This window comes from Lichenostomus cassidix, chromosome 1 (genome assembly GCF_008360975.1).
Source record: "Lichenostomus cassidix isolate B80296 chromosome 1, HeHo_3.0, whole genome shotgun sequence".
NCBI lineage: Eukaryota > Metazoa > Chordata > Aves > Passeriformes > Meliphagidae > Lichenostomus > Lichenostomus cassidix.
Window position 1 is genome coordinate 25,480,388 of NC_139479.1, and position 22,034 is coordinate 25,502,421.

The 22,034-nt window shown below is 43.3% G+C and overlaps 1 protein-coding gene across 1 annotated transcript; it reads right to left on the reverse strand.

Moving 5' to 3' along the window:
• Nucleotides 1-76: 76 nt before the first annotated feature.
• ADPRHL1 (ADP-ribosylhydrolase like 1) lies at nucleotides 77-21,120 on the reverse strand. The gene is made up of 7 exons (XM_085053412.1): nucleotides 20,627-21,120; nucleotides 16,759-16,923; nucleotides 11,617-11,742; nucleotides 8,924-9,064; nucleotides 5,704-5,831; nucleotides 2,029-2,161; nucleotides 77-983 (listed from the first exon to the last, which is right to left on the reverse strand). The coding sequence occupies exons 1-7, from the start codon at nucleotides 20,838-20,840 to the stop codon at nucleotides 826-828; spliced, it is 1,065 nt and encodes a 354-aa protein (XP_084909538.1). The 5' UTR covers nucleotides 20,841-21,120; the 3' UTR covers nucleotides 77-825.
• Between the last annotated feature and the right edge of the window lie 914 nt (nucleotides 21,121-22,034).

Below are 22,034 nucleotides of genomic sequence, written 5' to 3' on the forward strand. Positions count from 1 at the left end.
TCAGCCAAAAATTCTGATACTGATACAGCAACATATAATCTGTTCAATCTAAAAATAAAGACTGATACTTAGAAAATAGTGCAAGATTAATTTATTTACAAATATTTCAGCCAGTTATATTTTGAAACTTTTGTTTTGAAGACTGAAGAAGAATAAAAACATAATTCAGAAATTTTAGACACACTGATCGGAAATTTTAGACCCACTGATGCTTTGCTGTTCCTTGGAGGTATTTTTAGTGTTGGCTTTTCCTTTTTAGGAAGCTTCTAATGTAACAATACCTTACACCACAGTGCTGATACAGGGATCAGTGATTCATTAAAGGCTAATCCATGAGACATTAGGTTTACAAGTGTCACAGACACATTAGATTTGAGAACAAGGAGGGGCACAGTGGTGAAAGGATTGTCAAATATACAGAGACTATCCCTGTAAGTGGGAACTATCATTAGTTTTGCAAGAAAGCATTAGTTCTGAAAATTAATTCTGTGTGTGTAATTACTGGATATAGCTGTTTAGGAAGTGGCATTATAGCAAGTTAGACTGAAATCAGTCAAAAGATGTTTCATTTATTTTTTGCCATTTGAGGTTTAAGCAGCACTCCTTATATTCAGAAATCCCTACATCTGTAAAAAACCCACACATATCGCATATATCTAATCAGTCTAATAAGTCTAGTAAGTCTAACAATTCAGCTATCTTGCACGCGACGTACATAGAGCTCTTCAGACTAACTCAGGGCTATTTCCTTCACTATGAACGCCAGTCAGATATCTACAGGGTTTGATATAGTCTCTATAGAAAGAGAAAATAGCAGAAACTGCTTTACTTTTCCTCCATGGATAGTCGGTAAAGATTCTCGCCCAAGAACTCGAGCCTCTCCCTTTGTTCCAGGTCCTGGTACAAGCCCTTGGGCACCTTGCTCAGGCCGTACACCAGGCCGAACAGGCAGCCGGCGATGGACCCAGTAGCCGCGCTTTCCCCTGCGGGTTGAAGCACAATTGCAGTGGCTCTTAGTGTCACCTTCACACACACAACCAAAGAACTGTGCTGCACGGAGTATGCCATGCTGATGGAATGCAGGGGGAACATGTAGGGTCAGACCTAAAGGCTGAGGATGCCTAAGTAAGAGAGTGATGCCAAGGCAAGCATATGGAGATGCCACCGTGGTGTGCACTTCTGGGCTGGGAGCTTGCTTGGTTTAGGGAAAATCTACCTAAGCCTGGCAGCTCTTGCAGGCAGCTGGCCATTGCTAAGAACAAGAGAGGGAATAATAGTTGCAGGGGTGGCTACTGTACAATAAAGGTCCTGGACTGGAGACCGTCCCTTCCCTCCTCACAGCACAGCACAGCACTGTGCAGGCTCTGAAACATCCAGCCTTGCTGAGGAGCACTGGTGCTCTGTGCGTGCAGTGCCTGTGGGTTTGTGCCTGGCAGGGTCTGCAGTGGGGGACCCTGAGCTCTCACCTCCGTGCTGGGGCAGGTGAGAGACCCAGAGCCCCTGCAAAGGGCCCACTGCACACAGGGAGGGAGTGGGTGATTCAGGGATTTTTGGCCCTCCCAAAAGCCTGGCAAAATCCATCTGCTGATGAGAAAGTTCTCTCTCACAAAGAAGAAGCTGTAGAAGTCCTTAATAGTGTGCCTCTAAGTCCTGGATTTTATTTGCCTGGTCCTTGTTTGGGTGCTGTATTACTTTCCTCTGTTACTTGGTTTCACTGCATTCAGCTAAAAGATGGTTTTGCCAAAGGTGCTTGTGTTCTGTCAGGAACTGTCAGCCCTTTAGAAAGCCCTGTTGGACTTACTCCTCCTGTGCCTCTGTCAGAACCATGAGATGTAGTTGGAGCAACATTTGGAAAGTGCCGTAAATGGCCTGTGTGGCAGCTTCTGCCAGAAAAATGGGGTTTAGAGGATAAAACCAGAGGTGAGAATGTCACAGACAGCATTGGCCAACAGAGGCAGCTGACAGCCAGGAGGGCTCTATCCTGGCCCTGGCGAGGGAGCAGGGGTGGGAAGCACAGGGAACACTCACCTCCGTGGAACATGGAGCGGTTGCAGAGCTCTGTCCAGTCGCCGCCGCAGCCCATCAGGGCATCGTACGCGATCATGGGGGCATCGTGGCCTCGCCTGCCCCCCCGGCCTTCCGAGCTCCACCGCCTGTACGTCTGCGGGAGAGACAGCACTGTCATGGCAGGGCACTGCAGCTGGAGGCACTGCCACTTGGCCACGCCAGGCTGGCATCTCCCTGCCAAGAGGGAATAGCTCACTGGGCTGGGAAATAGCTCAGAGGGGCTGTGCTGCTGCCTCCTCTATGTGTGCCATGGGATGAGCCACAGAGCAGCTCCAGCAGTCACGGTGATGCCTGAGGTGTCAATATAAGCCTGCACTCCAGCTTAATGCACCGAGTTCTTGGTAGGCCAAGAGGCTGCATTAAGCAAGCCAGAAATGCCAAAAAGTAGAACAAGATAGACTTCAAGTTCACATCCTAGAAATTCCTTACCATATAAAAAATTAAGGTTGATAGGGACATACTTTGTCAGTCCTCTACCTGCCTCAGAGAAATATTCTCAACTCCTCTTGTCACACATTTACATGTGTTTCAATAAGCCAAGTTTTCATGGGGGGTGAAAACGTTCTGATTCAGTTATTTCTTTAGGGCCTTAGTTTCAGACTGTATTAATTTAAGACCCTTTCTCTTTTTCTTGCCAAGTCTTTTCTTTCCTCTTCTACAAGCACTTGTTGAACAAAAGGGAAAATAACATGCAAATGTAAGAAACAGTTCTTCCCCAGGAGAAGAAGGAAGAAAAAAGAACTCCAGACTCACAAGTGAGGTTTGCAAAGGAAAATTGGATTTTCTCTAGAGCATGTACCTCTAGCCCCAAAGCCCCAAATTATCTCAACACTAATAAATTTATAGTTTAAAAATACCTTCCTATTAAGAAATAGGCAGCTTTATTTCCTGAAGTTAACTTACATCATGGTGAGCTGAATTGTTGCTGGTTGGCTGGCTCTTGGCTTCTGCAACATGTATGAAGGGTTTGTATGTCTCTCTATTCACTTTCACCTCAGCCATTTCATACTTGGTTGAGGTTTATCTACACATCCATCAAATAAGGCAGAGTCGGACTACAACTTCACTCTGCTGCTTTCTTTCTTTCTTTTTTTTTTTTTTTTTTCAATTTAGAGAGATTATTTATGCCTCTACGCTGTCCTCTGCCCCATGCAAATTTCCAGCCTTAGTGCTGCAGTTTGGATGCTGGTGGAGCAGCACAGACACACCAGCAGTGCTCCCAAAGGCAGGAGGGCTCAGCACGGAGGGGCTATTCTGGGTGTGCAGCCAGGCGGCTCAAGTGTCACTCCGGTTAGTCCTTCTCATCCCTGATGCTCTGCACATGTCCGATGCCATCTCGCCTTGCTGCAACAGCTTTACACTGGGGATAGCTGTCCTAGGACTGAACCTGGGGGACTTAACTGAACCAAGGCAGTTCTTTCCAAACTTCCCCCTTCTCCTTTCAGCTCCAGTGCCTTTGTGCAGCCCTGTGCTGTGCTGTGGCACCAGCCCAGCTTCCCTGGGGTGAGCCGGTAAGGACCTAGTACTTGGATGGGGTGTCAACATACACTCTCGTGCTGAAGGCAATGAGGTGCTGCCAAGCCCAGGAGGTAATTCACACGTCCCCTCCTTGCTGTCAACCCCTGCCACCAGTAATTACAGCTGCCTCTGACTTCCTCACTCTTCAGAACCTGACCCGCTGCTGGCTAGCAATCCCTTTCCAATCTTTTTTATTTTTCTTTCTCTCCTTTCTGGGTTCTTTCACACTGCTGGTTTGCAACTCCATCTTAAGGAGGCAAGGTCCTTATAGTCTAATTCTCCTGGATGACTTTGGTTTGGTTCCTCCCTGGTTTTGTAACACATTATGTCCATCACAAGAAAGTGAGCTAGGAAAATGTTTTGTTTGCAGAAGCAAGGCTGATCCCAAGTTTCACGCAATGTCTGCTTATTCACTGTGTATCTAACACCTTCCAAATGCACATCACTGAAATATTATATATACCAGCCTATATAGAATGTAGGCTTTGCTGCTAAGCATTTCAAGGTGTGATTTCCTTTTGGGAGGGAAATCTCCTTTGAAACATGCTCAGATCCATCCTAGCCACATTTGAGGGCTTCACTTTCACATACAGCTGGCATTGTGCCTGCAGAAAGGTGCACCTGGCCAAGCAGGAACATGGATATGGTGACCTGATGGCAAGGGTTGTGCCAGGTATTGGTGCTTCATGAACTGCATGTGGAAAGGCAACTGGCTGTACTCCCAAACACAAGGGAACAGCTAGTCTGGAGGGAAGGCAAAGGAGAGCACTCCCGGGAGAAAGGCAGGCAGAATGGTTACCTTCTCCTCATTTATTCTTTCCATAGCTATTAATATGCTAATGAAGGGTCTTGACTTCTGCCAGGCTGTGATCTCTGGCTGCTGGTGGAGTTCGAAGGTCAAGCACCATTTTTCCTTTCTTGTTCATCAAAAGAAATAGTTCAATAGGACAAAATAGTTCAGCTAGGGTAATGAAGGTAAATTTTGCTTCTCCATTGGGAATTCATACAATTCTCTCTTGAAATGATCATGGGAAATTACTGTTTGGCTTAATCGCTCCTAAAGCTTTGCTAAGATTCCAGTAGTACCAGAAGGAATATAAAACAAATAGCAAATTCATGGCACTGAATTAGTAAAATAAACCTGGAAGGGAATCTATTCTTTATATTTAGAGTGAGCAATTTCTTATTATCCACAGTCAATTGGACTTCCATAGGCACCTTTCACTGCATAGATAATTACCTAGAAGTACTCAAAGTGACTTCTCAGAATAGAACCATGCTTAAATAGTCTGGAAAAAGGAGATTGATTTATGGGAAAAGGTGATGGGAACCACATACGTATTGCTTATCTGCTAAGTGGAGAGCTTTGGAAGGTGCCAGCACATATCAGATAGCTGTAAACACCAGGGGAGAAGACACATTATTTCTCTTCAGTTAAGAAGGTGTAACCAGCAAAGAAAAGATCACATACACTATAAAATAGTATCTCATGGAATGTGGTGAAACACCATCTCTCGAGACACTTATAACTAGCTTGGCACAGCCCATATGGGCAGAGAATCAATCACTTGGGATGTCTGTCTTCTTGAAGGACCAAAAAAATCATAGACTGGTTTGGGTTGGAAGGGACTTTAAAGACCATTGAGTTCCAATCCCCTGCCATGGGCTGGGACATCCTGCACTAGACATGACCAAATCCAGCTTCTCATACCTGGGGATGTTACTGTGGGACTCTGGCCACAGCTCCACTAGGCTTTAATGAGAGCCCCAGCCAAGACATTTGCCTTTTCCACCCTCAGATAGCCATGGCCTATGTTTTGTACTTGCTCTGGGTACCACAGCATTAAGTCTGCCTCTCTTCACTGTTTTCTCCCATTGCAACAAACCCAAGATTGATGGCAACTGCTTTCTTTTTGCCTTTTTTTTTTTAACACTGACACATGCCTGAGCTGAGGATGGGAGTAGTTTTTTCTTTCTTGAAATTTCAGAAAAAAAAAAAAATCAAAGATTTCTTGACTGCTCTGGTGGTGGAATCAGTTGAAAAATAGTGGTGTGTCTCTTTGAAAATACCTCTGTTGGTTCAGAGCCATCCCAAGAACTTTCGGAAGTTGCAGTTACCTTTTCTCTCTCCTCTGCATCGTAGTTGTCTGGAAAGACAGGTTGATTCTGATTTTCCTCATTGATTTGTCTCTCCTCCAAATAAAACTGCCACTTTGCTTCAAAGTAAAACCAGTGCTCCTGATACTCTGAAGACAAAAGAAATTAATGATGTAGTATTAAATTTTGACAACATTTTCAGTTCCACTTTAACACATTTTAAAGATAATGACAGTATTTACTGACATGAAACCACAGGTATCTTACAGCAAAGTACTGCATATATACTAAGAAAACACAGCGAGACATCTAATTGAAAACAGAGGGTGTGAGTAAAGAAAATACTTTCAGAATTTTGTGCTATTTCACTGGTAATTAAGATATATTGAGATGAAATTTTATGAGAATTTACTGAAGAGCACTCCAAGAAAAAGATAAGAGTCAGCAAATAGAAAATAATCAATACTTTGTCAAAGTTTTTATTCCTTTATTATGATTAAAGAATATTTAAAAATGCTTCCACTTCCTAAATACAAATTGCCACCTGCCTCAGTTATCAGTTTTTAATCGCATAAATTCTCCAGTATTTCTCTTCTATTTTCACAGCATTTCTTGTGTGATCATTTAGGAAAAAACAGATAGGAAAGTCCAAAATTTCCATCTGCACATATTATAATACATATCAAATGTAGTAACAGGGATAAATAACACACACATCTGCTTTCTGTGCCCATAGAAATAAGCATTTTTTAATAACCATATGTCTTCTTCCTTTTTGTCTGTCACTTTGGGAAGTGATCTCTAATCATGCTTAATGTTCTGCATGTAAATAAACTTATTTAGTTTATTTTCAAACCAATGCTCTGGTTCACCCTTTTTATAAAGGCTTAAAAAGGCACCTACATCAGTCACACTGAACTGTTAGGCACATTCACATGCACCTGCCTGCAGAACTGAGGCAAACCCTGCCTGGCAAGCTGAGGGTGGTAAGGAGCTAGAGAAGAGTGAGATGGCCCAGATGGCTAAGTATGCCGAGGCAGAGTAGCAATTTGCTATGGGACCATGGGTGTAAGATAAAATTTAACATTCCCGCTTTTTCCATTCTCTCTCCTGCTTGGCTGCTCAGTGGTGTGTGCTGCAAGTGCCTGAGAAGAACACACAACCAAACCATTCATCCGAAGGATCTAATCTGATTTTGCTTCTTTTCCTAAAATGCCACAGTGGTGACTCTCTTTGACAGCTAAGATCTTTAAGTAGTGGCATTTTTGTAAAAATACCCAAGCTGCTTTGGACACCTGACACTTTCACAAAGTTGTCAGCTGCCAGTGCCCCAGCCCCAGAGAGTGATGAGCCTTCAGCCACATGCCTGAGACACCTGGAAATGCCCAGCTGCCCTTTTTCTGAATCTATGACCCAGGTTGGCCTCATTTCAAAGAAACCATTCACCAGAACCCTCAAAAGGGGAGGTGTTTAGAAAAACAGAGTGAAAGTGCACTCGCAGCCATCAGGCCAAGAAGAGCACTTAGATGCATTTACAGGATCTAGAAGAAAACAAATGTAAGCAAAGCAAATGTAAACTACCAACACCCACTCCAGCAGCTGGTTATAACCCTATTTAGAAATGTGAGTGGCCTGACAGGTTTCTTTCTTTTTTGTTAGCTTTTTGTTTGTTTGTTTACTTGCTTTTTCCTAATTCTCCCATGATCATAAATCATAAATGCCTCAAAAATGAATGTTTTCTATGTAGAACCTTAAGAAGCAAGGAAGTGTGATTGTCCCACAGGTTCAGAAACAGAGGGATCAAGCAGCTGAAGGAGATTTTTGTTGTGTGGACCTGTAGCATGGTCAGAATCCCATGACACTAACCCTAGCAAGGCTCTGCCCCATCCCTCTAGCCCAGCTGAGAGGATGGTCACATTCAGGTCCGTGGAACTATCTGGCCAGTAATCGCAACTGGATATCAGAAAGGGGTGTAGAGTTGACCTCTCCATGACACGGATAACAAACTCTCTGTTTGTTATCCATGGGGGATAATATAGCTAAAATAGGATTTTCTAAAACTGGAGGACTCTGTTTGGCAGGATTTCTTTGCAGCGCATCTCACCAGCCAAGGAGCTTAACTTTAATGCAGGACACTTTTCCCGCTACCAAAATAGGATGAAGCTCAACAATACGGGCACTAGCTGGAGGGCATGCCTCAGGAGTCCAACACGCATACCTCCCACCGAGGGGTCCTGCTCGGGTGGAGTGACAGGGACCTGCTGCAAAGCCACTCAGAGAGACGCTCCATCACGTTAATCCTGCACCTGCTCCTCATGGGTCTCTGCTAAAAAAATCCTGGTGTGCAATGAGGCACAGGCAAAAATACAGGGTCTTTCAGAAAGGCTTCCTGGTGCTCCTTTCAGACTTTAAAGTAGCAGCTTTTCTTCAGGGGTAAATTTTAATTTCTAAGTGCTCTTGAGGAACGATTTCCATTGAATTCAATCTTTCTCAGCAGCTGTCCCTTAGTCTCTTTCCTCGATGTTTCAATGTAATGATACTTGTCTGTCCATGGCAGGTCTCGCTGTTACAAACACACTGCTCCCTGGCAAGAGGGGACTAAAGTACCTTTGCCCCAAAGACCACAAACATAGCAATAGTAAAATAGTAGTATCAAGTTCAGTAGTTGTGTGACACTCAGTTTTTTTAAAACAAGGATACAACAGGTTGTATCTTAAATATTTGTTCAGAAAAGCAACAAGTCAAACCTGAATTTGTGGTCAAAAGCTAACTCTTGGTCAGGAGACATCTCCAGGTGAAATTTTCCTGGCAGGATGAGGAGTGTCAGTGGTTTTTCTTACAGAAAATGTTGAATTGCACTAATTGATGGAAGGGAGCTGAATAATTCATATCTCAGCAATCACTTTGCCTAATAACCTGCTAAATATAATTTCCTTCCTCCCTCCTGCCCAGCAATCTCTGAAGATTTCCTAAAAATAAAACTGTGCAGTGGGGCATGGTCATTGCTATTTTGCTTTGTATTTTTGCCACCAATACACCAGGCAACTAACTGGTGGTAGAAGAAGGTGGCACCACCTGTGAAGTGCTTAGTTCTGTGAGCAGAGAAAGCAGGAGGACAACCTGTGGAGAGAGGAGAGGGGGAAAAGCAGCAAGATAGAAAGACTGGGGAGTGATATTTCTTCAGTGCCTTTCCAGCTAAACATAGCTTTAGGAAAATAAACTCTTGGTTCAGACTTGGTACCTGCCATGTGACGAATGGTTTTCTTACAGTATTCTTCAGCCATTGGCACAACCTTCATCATCTCTCTTCCCCACTGCACAAGGGGTTTCCCTTGGATTGCATATGCCACAAAGAGAGCTGTGCAAAGGGACCCTAGAAAACCTGGAATTCACAAACAGCAATGATTACCAGTGTGCAGTCTCTGCTTGTACCATCCTTGTTGTCCTTGTTGTTCCTCATAAAATCATCAGTGGAATGCCTCATGGCTGTCAAGTAGATTAACAAATGTACACAACCCATCTCTGCCTGTTTGCAGCCTGACTCGTGGCATGTTGAGATCCTTGGCTAATGAGTGGTGCCTATTGGTTTGCAACTTATCTTACATAGAAGGGAGCTTCTGTTCTCAGTGGTGTAATGTGAGAGAAATTGAGGTAGGGGTCAAAAATAAACATAATCTACCAATGTGATACTGAAAATCTTCTAATTGAAGGCACATGAAATAATTGACTTGTACAAAGTGATTCAATTACAAGCTCTAGCAGCTTGTTTACAGTATCACCCAGCCCAGGAGGGGTGGTTGCTAGATCTAACACTATTTCCGGCTTGTTGGACTCTAAGGGGACAAACCCATGTCCCCTGAGAGGAAAGAAGAAATTGTCCAAGAAAGACATGCTGGTCTTCTACTTTGGTTACAAATATGTCAACATTGTAAATATTACAAATATTGTAATTGTTGATGGGCACTCAAAACTTCCATGACACCAGAAACAGTAGGGCTCAATTCTTGTATTTACTTGTGCTCTTGGCATTGTGTCAAGGGCAGCAAAACACCTGGTGCAGTGTGCAAAAGAAGCTTGAGAAAACCAATCTGTCATTTAAATAAATCCCAGGTGAGCAAAGTATTGATGCAAAGCGCTTCTCTTGGTGCATGGGTCCAAAAGCATTCACTCATGCATAGAGGTAATCATGAACTTTGTGTGTTTTGCTGAAGGTAAAACCAAATTATTTTAGGAGATGAGAAGTCCAGATGAGGTGATCACTAATTCTCTCTGTGACAAGACCTGCAATACTGGGTCAAGCCCAAGGCACATCCAACTAGAGTCCAATAGATGTTTTCATAAAGAATAAAAACCTGGGTAGAGCCAGCTCAAAGGGTCTCACTCAGACAGACAGCATCTAGCCCACATGCCATAATGATCCTTGAGGTTTTTACCATGGGGGTGGCAGCAGAAGGCTTAGAGTGTGAATCAAAGGGCTAGCAGGGGGCAGTGGGACAAGTCAGAGCATGGCAGAAGCTGGGGTGTGTCCTGAAGGTTTTCCAGGGGCTGGCAGTCTCCTCCTGCCTGCTCCCCAGGCTATCTGTCCCCTGTTGCTGTTGTCCTGCTCACCCTGCTCATGGCAGTGCTCACACAGCTTGCCGACCCTCCCTGGTGACAAAAGCACACCCTGGCCAAGGTGTCTGACTCTGCAAGACAGAATGAACACAAGTGGTTTGGCTTCTCCATTCCCCAGAGCAGCTAGGCTAGGTTAGGGGCCATTTTAATTACACAGCTTGATTGATTTTGACAGAGACAGCCTTTTTGCCTGGTCTCCCTTGAACTCAGGCAAATCTGTGGACTTTGCAGCTGCCTGGAGCAGCGAGGTCTGAGGCTTCCCTGTGCATGACATGGAGAAGTATTTCCTTTGTCTGCTTGTTTCAGTCCCGACTGACACATTGGTTGGGTTTTCTGAGTCTTTGAGTTACGAGGATCACAAGTGGTATTTCACTGACACCTTTCAGATGGCAGTGAGGTGCATGTGGCCCTTCTACCCTCTCCTCTCTGCCTCCTCACTGTGCCACTTATTTCCTTTCCCAGCTGAAAACTCTTTCTGGATGTAATTTCTCATTGTATGGAAGGTGTGTGACAACTTGGATCCTCCTTGCTGCTATTCTCTGGGTCTCATAATCGCTTTCTGACGAGACACACAGACTGCAAGCAGTCTTACAGCTGCTCATGCACCACAGACTTTACATACCAGCTCAGTTTTCTGCTTTGTTTTGAACCCTTTTCCCCTAATTTTATGCCATCCTGATGGCTTTTCTGACAGCTTCATAGCACTGAGTGTGTTGAACATGTCCCCATTCATTATGGTTTTATTTACTGCTGTTTAAAACAGACAGAATGAATACATGTTTACATAGCATAAAATTATCAAAATGACAGACCAGAATATTAAAAACAACATTAAATCTGCTTATTTATGTTTTGTTTGGAAAATGTTTCAGATTGTATCCTAAAATATGTGGAGTTAGATTTGTTTGGCTTACTACCTTTACCTCCAGTGATTGGCTATGACAAAACCTGCCAAGAGAAAAATGTTGTTATCCCTTGAACCATAAATTTTCATTATAAAAGTGAGTCATCTAGATGTACATGAATCTTAAAATTTGATCAAGGCAACTAACATGAATTTGCTTTGAACAAGGCTGGTTAGATATTGGGATTTTAGGAGAGAAAACAACCATGCCAGAGGATGCTGTCTGCACAAAATACAAGCAAATATATAAGACTATATAAGTAATATACAGGTGTATATATTAACCAGGCAAAGTTCAAACTCAGGCCTTTGTGCCTGCAAAGCAGAGGGGGCTTAACCAGGGGAGTTCACAGGAGCCATGTTAGTCCCTGCAGAAGAGCAAAGCTGCCTCAGGGATGACAGAGTGCAGGCATTACCTGTGGGGTGGTTGTGAGTCATTCGTCCACATTCAATGCTCACTTCAATAAGTGACTCCAGCCTTTCTGGCTTCCAGTAGCGCATCCCCAAACACATGGCTTTTGTGGAAGCTCCAAATCCAGAACCTGAAGTAAAAGGATAACACCAAGCATTTAAAAGGAGCCTTTTAAAAGGATCACACACAAATATGTTGATAAAATGTGAGACAAGCACACTTCATTAATTCAGCTCGTGTGTGGGAAAGGAACTCCTCAGGGAATGGGACATTAACATGCAAAATGAATGACAAGGTTTGAAAGTTTCTTGTGAGTGATTTTGCTCCTACATAGTCATTCTGGTTTTACAGGTATATTCCAATATTATCAAGTGCTTTGAATAGCATAGTGGATGCAGAAAGCAGCACGCTCTCTTGTTCACAGCACTTGTTTGACCCAAACTCTCATCCCATCTTCCCCCATTCTTGGCTGACACTGCTGTTTTGCTTGCCCCAGGTGCCTGCACTAGAAACAGAACTTTGAAAAACAGATACATTTTTCCCACACCCTTATTTTATAGCTGTAAGCACACAATTAAAACACTTTATATGAGCTTCACAGTTCACCTTACAATTTTAATGCATGTTTCATCCTGGAGAGCCTCACCAGTTTCTGCTACATACAAAAATAATGTGTCCAAAAGAAAATAAAACCTACAGAGCCAAATTGTAGAAAGTTAGGCAATGTCAGAACTGAAGTTTCCCATGCAACCTGAAATTAGTGCTTGTTACGCTACACCCTACACTTAACTGAGCTTGGTATTGGGAACATCCACCTCCTTGCAGCACAGAATGTATTTATTGAATAGCTAATTCAGAATTTCTTTTAATCCTCAGCATTGAGTGCATGATCCCAGGTGTTCAACTTTTAAACACTACATTGAATGGAGCTAAACTCATTAGTGAGTTTCTCTGCAGTACTTATCACAGTAATATCAGGATCCCACAGAAGTTTTAATGAGCTTATCTTCACAAGGCACCAGTGAGGTGATTATCTCCTCTTTGCAGCTGGTGAGCCAATGCCCAAAAAAGCATTAACTCATTGCAGGCAACCACCCTGAGATGGATAGGCTTCGATTATTCAAAGTACTTGGCATTTTTCAGCACTGTCTTTGCTCAATCACACTTCCCAGTGACCTCGGGAATAGCTGAGAGCACTCCGCATTTCTCTACTTGGTTCCTGGAAGATAAGGGGCATATTTATGCTACCTAATTTTAGCATATGTGAACCTGCATTAGGAGCACAATCTCCTTGTCTTTCCCAGATAGGTAGCATGGAGAAAGGCTGTGTATCCATCAGTGTGTATGATGGCATAGCAGGAGAAACTCAGGGGCCAGAGCAGCAGATGCCAAGGAGCCAGGGTCAGGGCTTTCCATAACTTAACTGGAAGAGGGTCCTCAGATGCTCCACTGGCCTTTGTCTGCTGTGGGAGCAGAGCACCAGGGGCTCTCTTGGAACACCTCTTGCCATTTAGTCTCATTCCAAGTAGCTCCAGCTTTGATGTCCCAAGACTATGAGTGTGATCCAAGAGTGATAGCTGGGGTGGCAGGAAGACCTACTTCAAGCCATACTGAAGCCTGAGCCAAACTAACACAAGCCACCTACTGGCATTTCCAGGTCCAAAATCTGAATTTATCACTTAGGAAAAGAGCTCTTCTTCTCCCCCAAGAGCAGCCTTCCAGGAATGGATAAAACTGTCTGCAAATCCCATGGGTCATGTAGAAACCACAAGGAAGAGTCAGGAAGGAAATCCAGTCTTCCAGGGCACCACTCAGCTGGGAGAAAATATGTTCTGCTGGCAAGACCAAACTCTTCATTAAACCATCTGCTGCCACAGAGTAGCAGATGAGAGTATTCGAAGGAAGAGTGGGTTCTCCAAAGGACACAATCCATGCTGGTTATCCATGAGGAAAGGCTTTTGCGCTACACAAAGCTACTAATTAAATAACATCTCTCAGTATATCCAAAGTGGAAGATGTACTACAGTAATCTGACAGCTTGTCTGGAGGAGCTCATCTTTCCAACTTCATTGCATTTCTACAGTCTGGGAAGTTCCGCTAAAACCTTCTGCAGAATTAGACAAGTAAACTGGGTAACAAAATATTCCATCACATGGAGTAACATTAAACCCAGACAGAGCTTCAGGGAACTGTTAACTCCCATGTCTCACATCTACCATTTGAACCAAGGACATAAAGGACAGTGAAACCAGTCTGAGCAGCAGGGGTGACATGTGTAACAACATAAGGAATGTCCTCTATCATCAGACCAAAGCTCAAGCCAACCTATCATGTCTGAAAATTAAGAGAATACTTAAGAAAGAGTAAAGGAGAAGTACAATGACACTATCCCTTTGTACTAACTAAGCTGCTGACAATTTGTCTTCCTGATCCAGGAGGCAGCTGGCTATTTGTCTTTCTGCTTAATAACCCTTGAAGGATTTCCCCTGAGTGAATTTGCCCAGTTCCTTTTTGAACACACATCAACTGTAGCATCTGCAAATTGGCATTGGAAAATAGTTATGCAGCTAAGTTAGGTGTTGTGTGAAGAAGTCCTTCCTTTTGCTTGCTTTGAGATCATGACCTTCTAGTTTCATTTGAAGTCTCTAGTTGCTGTCCTGGAGGAGAGTGAATTTTTGCTGTACCTATCCATGTTTCCCAGTTATTTTAATTTTCTTTCATGAACTACATTATTCTTTTTTAGTATGTAGTACCTTAGTGTGATTTTCTTCATGCTACACCTGTAGAATAACAAAGATTAGGATAATGGCTGCTAAGATCTGAAGGGGATGTGCCTTTTCTGACTACAGACCATTCTGCCTAAGAACTTAGAGTCTGGCACCTTTATCTCCTGTGCATCTGCAGTTTAACCTTCTCTTCATTTCTTCCCCTCATCTGCATTTAACTCACACTTTTCCGTCATTCTTCTCTGCCAATGCCACCAGCAAAAGGGCACTGTTCTCGAGTGCTTCTAGGAAGCCCAGAAGTTGCTTCCCCAGCTGCAAATAAAGACCTGCTTGGATGCTGCAGTGTCAGCCTGAAATGCACGATACCCGTAGAGCCCAGCTGTTTGACCCACCATTTGTCTGGCCTTTGCAGAGGCTCCAAAAGCAAACCTTTGGCTCAGGGGGTACCACCTTACTCAGATTTTGGTTCTAATTCTACAACGATTCTCTCCTGAGCAATTTGATGTTTTGGCAATGGATCACAACATTTTTACCATGTCCCAGAAACAGCAGACTTGTCTGCATCAAAACTTTAAACAAATACTGACAGACAAACAGAGGCAAACACTTAATGGAGAGAATTTTAGCCTTGTGCTTATCAATGCTGTAAACTGTAAACAAGCTCTTAAAATGAAAGGTGTTAAACAATCTTGGGCAGGTTTTCTGGTGCTTCACCAGCCTCTAACATAATCCAGGTATCTCTGCATTGAGTGTGGCAATGAGTATGACATGAGGTAGCAGAGACACACAGGGCAGTTTGACTTAGGGATTCTGTATGCTCACTAAATCCACAAGAATTTGAGCAGAGAAGCATCACATAAGCAATGCAAAATTACCTAAGATAAATCCATGAAGACTGGCACATGAATTATTGCCAGAAGCAAGGTAAGATAGAATGCCCACAGCAAATCGGCCTTTTGGTTCCAGTCCATCCAAAAAATAATCTGACTGCTAGGCATTCAATGCCTGTGGCATGTTTTTGCCTCTCGAATTTTGTGCAAATTAAATTTTAAATTAAAAGTTAATTATGTCCTTAGCAGTGTTGGATCTCATAGTAGACAGAACATCTCCACTTCAGGTCACTGGTTCTTCTGATCTCAGGGTGAAAAAAAGGCTTTTTGAGATGTTCAGGATGCTTATTTGTCAGACCAGATGGAGAAGGTGGCTTTTAGCTGTCAGATCTAAAGGCAGGAATTGATTTTAGCCCAGAGAATCCCCAGTGCAGATAGTCCATCATGGAAAGCTGGGGAGGAGGAAGGCTGAAAGAAGACAGGTAGCTCCAACACTGCAGTGGACCAGGGAACAGCCATACTCAACTGCTTGTTGAACAATGTTAAGAGCTACTTGGGGCCAACAGCAGCTCCCACAGTTATTTTATCCAAGTTTTATCCACTGTCAGTCAGTAAACACATGACTACTGCCAAAGGGGCACTTTCTCAGATCTGGCTGGCTGATAGCAGGGTGAGAATAATACACCCTTTTCACTCCCAGCAGCTGTTGTGAGGAGCGGGGAACAAGTGAGAGATGCTTTTTGTGTCAGAGCAAACTGGCTGCACAGACCCAGAAATAGCCATGGCATGGTGCCACCGGGTCTTTGCCACGGCGTTGCATCAATCCGCAGTTCTCTTGAGCCAGTGTGTTCTGCAGTGGCAGTGTCACACCAATGCAGCCAACATCACTGTGAGCTGACATTGTTTTATGGCTGGCTTTGTCTGCCTCCTCTGATAATGAGGTGTCTCTGCAGGCTTTCAAGATTGTTGCACTGTATGTGTATATGTGTGCACATAGCTGCATGTGTGTTATTTAAATTGAAGTGGAAATTTTATTTGTTGTAAAAATATATAACCATAAAGAGAAAGAACAAGAAGGTCAGGCATAGGTAAACCAGGCTAGGAATATTAGGGATTACCAGCAAAACAATCACAGTTGTTAGCAGGGCATCCAAATGGAGACAAGTCTCTGCTTTCCCTCCAGTGAACGTGTTGGGGCTTAGAGCAATTTACAGGCTTGCGTTTGGTTTCAGATCTGGTATCACTGAAAAGATCGAAGTCTACAAATATTTTAATGAAAAATGGCAGAAAATATTTCTTAAAATAACCATTAAACTCAAGGACAAAAATCTGGACCCTGAGGCACAGAGCCAAGGACAAAGTCTCTTTAAATAGATGTTAAAGAGGGAGGGGTTTGCTTACAAGAGGACACAGTGCCCTACAGAAGGAATTCTTGGCAGACCTCTTGTCATCCTCAGGCGAACATGGAAACGTTTCAGGGGTAGTGGCCTTTGATGTCGGGGGGAAAAGGAAACAATTTCCATAAAGCCACAAACACTGGGAGCATTCATGATTCGAAGCAGGAGCTCCAGAAGCAAAGCAGTGCCATACCCTTTTCGTTGAACGGCGTGTGCCAGGCGAGAAGGTGGTTGTCTGGCTTTAACTCCCTGCAGCCCTCGATGGTAGCAGGGTCGGGCCGCCTGCCCGACAGCTTGTCCACAGCATCCACATAGCGCTTCACCAGCTCCCGGTACAGGTCCTCCAAACACCAGTAATCTGCTCGGGGGAGGAAGAAAAGGTTGTTGTGTGAAGGCAGAAGAGCAAAAAGGCACAGAAAACATGCATGCAAGCTCACTATGCATTTGAGAAATATTCCTGTTTCCACTTCTAATACATCAAGTCGTATTTCTGGTGCCACTGTCAACTCATTTTTACACAACAGGAGAGCGGACTGGAGGGAGAGCGGTCTTGACTCTCAGTTCTCATCTTTCCCTCTCTTCCTTTCCACATTTAATTGCATCATTGGAAAGATGAAAGCATTCTGTTTATCAACAGTAAGTGCTCAGGGCCTTTATTTAAGCTCTGTGGTGGGAAGTCATTACAGAGATGTTCAACTGTCAGGTGACAGTGTGGCTGCCATGGGGTCTGGGTAAAGCCAACTGTGCCTGGCTCAGCCCCTGCCTTTACAGATGTGAATCCAATTTAAAAATTAAAGCCTTTTTCTTTTTTTTAATTACAACATCACTGAATTACTTTAAAAGGTGTGTGTGACTAGATACAAAAGCAAATTAGCAGCCTTCTTTTTAAAATTTCTATGTTATATGTATTTTGTCTAAAATTTGTGGGTCTTTAATGCCGGGATCCAAATATTTTATAATATCATGAACAGTGAGCTTTTATAAAAAACATTATAAAAATCAGCAAGAGTAGTAAATTCCTACTGCCTGTAGGCAGTTTCCAGCACATAAATTTCTCTCTGTAATAAGTCCACTAACCATATCAGTTTATAGATTATTTTTACCAAGTCTTAGAGTCTTGCCTAAGGACGAACCTTCCCCCTGTTAAACATATACTGTTTCTTCAGTATTGCTGCTTGTCTCGGCTGGTGTTGTCTGTTGTTGGTCTAGAAGGGTCTTGCCCTTGACTCTTGTCGAGGAAAACCTTCCATTGGCATCTATACAGCTGTGTAATTGGTGGGAACAGGGGCCAAAGGGATTTATCCACTTATATGTTTTCTAAATACTCAGAGAAACTCCATTTAATATTTGGTTAGTTGCACAGGTTGAATGACACAGCAGGGGAAGTTCTTCTGAAAATATCTTGATTTTGTCAGAGATGGTGAATTCTGGAAATCTTCAGTTTAACTTAAGAGAATGTTTGGAATCCCAGAAGCCAGAGACGCTCTGAAGTACCAGTTAGGGATGCAGGCTAATAAAGAAGATGAAGGGTATAAAGATTCCTCTTCTTTCACATAAAATAATACCCTACCAGTTACACTGGCCATCCCACACATAATCCTAAAGAAACAAGACACTTTCAAGCTGCCAGCTCTTTCCAGATTTAGGAGTCAGGTGTCACAGTTTATCCAGATGGGAGCCAGGAGCAGGGTTTACTGCCTGGCAGTTCCTGCAGAAACTTTGTCCCCAGAGCCAGAGTCCTGTGGTCCAGCACCTCCGGGATGTTCAAGCCCACCATGGTTCCCACACCTGGAGCCAGATTACTGTCTCAGCCATCAATAGGACCAGTTCTTCCTTTAGAAATTAACTCTTATTTTTTTAAACCCATGCTTAAGTAAAGGAGGAAAAGGCTTTCATTGTTACAGGGATAGTTTCTGTTTTTATTCGTCCCTTACAGGACAGATTCCTCCTGGAAGTAGATGTTTTGTTAATCCTTCATTGTCAGTTCAATCCCTCAGTCAGTGCACATGGTGGATTTGGGGAGCACCAGCTCAGTCTGCAGCAGTGCCCACAGCCCCTGGTTGCATCCCATGCCCCTCCTGGGATTTTCTCCGTGCAGCTGCCAAATCCCCTCTCCAGGTGAGAACTGCCTTCGCCTTTAACACAAGCCTGCACCTCACGCTTGGCTGCTGCCTGAGGCCAGAGCCACGACAATGACAACGGGACTTCACGCCTTTAAGCCGTGGGCAGGTTAGTCCCAGCCTGCGAGTATCCCGCAATTGCCCGCAGGTGAGCATCCGGGGAATGCTGTGGCCAGCAGGCAGCCAGCCAGGCAAACAGCATGTGATATTTTTATTGCTCATTTCCTTTTTTTTTTTTTTTTTTTTTTGGGCTGGTAATGTTCCAGTCATCCAATACATTCTTTAAAATCTGTTTCCACACAGCTGTAAGGGCAGGTCCCCAGGGCTGGTGGAAGATGCCTTCAGCCTCACAGACCCACATTCACCTTCTTCAGCTTCACTCTGTTGATGTTGGTGATTTGGCACCTAGGCTGGGCCAAGAGCAAGCCCAGGGGATTTTGCGTTCCCCATGTCAGGAGGAGACACTGCTGAAGGCAGGAGTGGTTCTTGTTTCACTTGTGGGAAGCAGGGAGAAGGACTTGTTTTCTCCCACTCACCAGTGTTGCTGTGAAATGAAGATTTCTTACTAAAATTCCTCACTCTATCCTGCTATTTCCCCTCCAGCCCATGAAAGCACCTTTTCTAAATGCTTGTCTGATCAGCTCAAAGAAATGAGAATGTAGGATAAACAAAGCCAATGGAAATGATAGCTTAAACATTTTTCTTTAGAGCAATAGGCTGCTATATTTAAGAAAAAAAATTATTTTACTGTTGGTCCAACTGACTTGAATACCTAGAAGTTATGTTTTTAGAGAGTTCAATAAGCAAGAAACATATGATACGTTTTAATCATAGCCTATATTCAGAAATATGCTAGTCATCTTTTTTCTTGATAGGCTGACACCTTGCCCTTATCTTTAGTGTATTAGCTACCCCTTAAACCATTGGTTAGCTAATAGCCAAGTATGAAGTGTCCTACACACTCTTCAACTGATCTCTACATACTAAATTTAGAGCAGATTGCAAGCAGGCAGATAAAGCAGTGAAACACTAGCACAAGGGAAATCTCATTGATGTGAAGGAGACAGCGACACTGTGAGCTTCTGCTACTGGTACTTATGCAGTAGTTATGAGTTTTAAGAAAAATCAAGAATATTCTTAACGGAGATTAAAAAAAATTGAGTCATTTGGAAGAGGCAAAATGCTGTTGAGAGGTTATCATCTTCTGGTGTACTTTTTATGATCTTGCCAGTCTCAGAAAGCTCTAGTTTGATGGGTAAGGTGTTGATACAAACACGCTGTTATCTTAAAAAGACTACCCCACCTTAAGAAAAAACAAATGTTCTCTCTCAAACCATTGCAATTTTAGAAGAATAACTTCCACTATTCTGACAGATTTTATTATAAATGCATTATGTTAGGATACTTTTTGGAATAAAGACATGGAGCTCTCCTTATAAAACAAATAGGGTTTTTTTCTGGCTTTGTAGATGCAACCCTTTGTCTGAGGAGCAGCAAAGAGGTACTAAGGTAATGCTACTCCAGCCTGGAGTTCTGGACACAAACATGTAAAAAATGCACTTAGAAGAGTTCTTATCTTTTACAGAAGAATCTCTAATGGCTATATGATTCCCTGATGTATTCCAGCATACAGATAATCTACTTGGCAATTAGTTTTGTTATGCTGGATGTGGTATTTTAGTCTTTAAGCTTTAACCAACTGTATATTTCTAGGGAAAACAGAGGGAGATCCCCTCCATGCTCCAGAAACCAAGCCTCCCCAGTTTGTGAGATGGTCACAGGATTGTGCTCATGCAGCAGCCCAACTAATGCACGTTATCATTCACATAAGCAGCATTTCTGACACCCTTTCTCATGACTTCCCCAGCAACCAGGCTCATTCTAAGAAATGCAGCATCTCGACAATTCAGTTCCTCTCAGACTGCATCCCGCCGTACCTACCTGTGATGACAGCCTCAGCTGTAGCCATGTGCATGAGCGTGTTGTCACTTACTGGCCACTTGTCAGGAGAGAGCACCAGGTTCTCAAGCCCTCCAATTTCCTTCAGCTCCTGCTGGATTTTTGCACCTAAGGCATTGTTTTCCCTGGAGAAATTGCGATAACCAAGAGCATCCCCTACCCCAGCCAGTACAAGCGCAGCCTTAAATTTATCCATCCTGAGACGCTTTCCACTTTCCTTTTGCCTGAGACAGCCACTGAATCTTGATCTTCCTTTGTTCCTTTGCCTTCAACTCAGCTCCCCCGACACTTTATATCAGCCATTGTGTCACACCAAGAGCTCTCTCTATAAGGCAAGGACTTCCTTTTCTGGCTCTGCAGATGCCATCTCTTGTCTGGGACCCGACAGAGAGGAAATATTTCATAACCCAGGGATTTTCCAGGGGCTTTGTTCAATGGAACTGTAACAGCAGACCTGCAAAAGCCTCGTTTCTGCAACCCAGCTTAAAGCAAGCCAAGAGATCCTTAGCCCTACCCAGCATAAGTAACTCTACACCCAGAAAAACAGATGCCTCCACAGGGGTGCTTATTTATTTGACAACTTGTAAATTAATATTTTTTCTTCTGCCCATTTCTGATATGCTGAAGTCAGCCTCCCTCCCAGGGACCAGTCAGAAATAAAGGCTACTATAAAAGCAGTTTTCCAGGTGCTGTATACCCTAGAAGGTGGGATTGAGCAGTAAGAAATCTAATGAAAGGCAGAGGACCTCTCCCATTTCTAATTACCTCCTATGGACATATTTTGTTAACAGCTTTCTTGCTCTGTTCCACCTCATACAAGAATGTTCCACTAGTTCACTGCACCCCTGGATAAACACTGAGCAAAACACCAACTTCAATTCCATGCCTCTTACACCCTGGCAAAGAGTGACTTTTTCCTAAAGCTGAGGTCAGTCCACACTTGGACTCTGAAGGAAACTATTTTGAAAGATGTATTTAAACGGCATCCTGCAAATCTAAGAAAATCCTGAAGACTCCCAAATTACTACTACTTTACAGACAGAAATAGAAATGTAAATATAAACTTAAGTAGATAAACAGAAAGTTTTGATTGACATCACTGTAATTTTGATAACAGATACCAGGGGAAAGGTCTTTGCCTTCTTTGATCTTTTTCAGAGGGCAGTACTGATTGCTATTCAGATGGAAAAGGCCAGCAGTGTAAAGGATGCAGCATCCTAGCACCCAAAGCAACAAGTTAATAAGCAATAAATTACTCACGGTCTGGGTTATTGACCTGTGTAGAAATATCACTGTACTTAATGCAATTTCAGGACACAAAGAAGCATTGCCATACCTGTTCAACATTAGAAGAAATAAAATGCCCAAATGGTGAAAGCAGCCTCTGTTC

What these genes read in the sequence shown, in the direction of transcription:
- ADPRHL1 (XM_085053412.1), bottom strand. Translation starts at nt 20,840, where the DNA reads ATGGATAAATTTAAGGCTGCGCTTGTACTGGCTGGGGTAGGGGATGCT. An exon ending in CACGCCGTTCAACGAAAAGG is followed by an intron (nt 11,743 to 16,758) that starts GTATGGCACTGC and finishes CTTTTACTTCAG; the next exon opens with GTTCTGGATTTGGAGCTTCC. An exon ending in CCGCTCCATGTTCCACGGAG is followed by an intron (nt 984 to 2,028) that starts GTGAGTGTTCCC and finishes TTCAACCCGCAG; the next exon opens with GGGAAAGCGCGGCTACTGGG.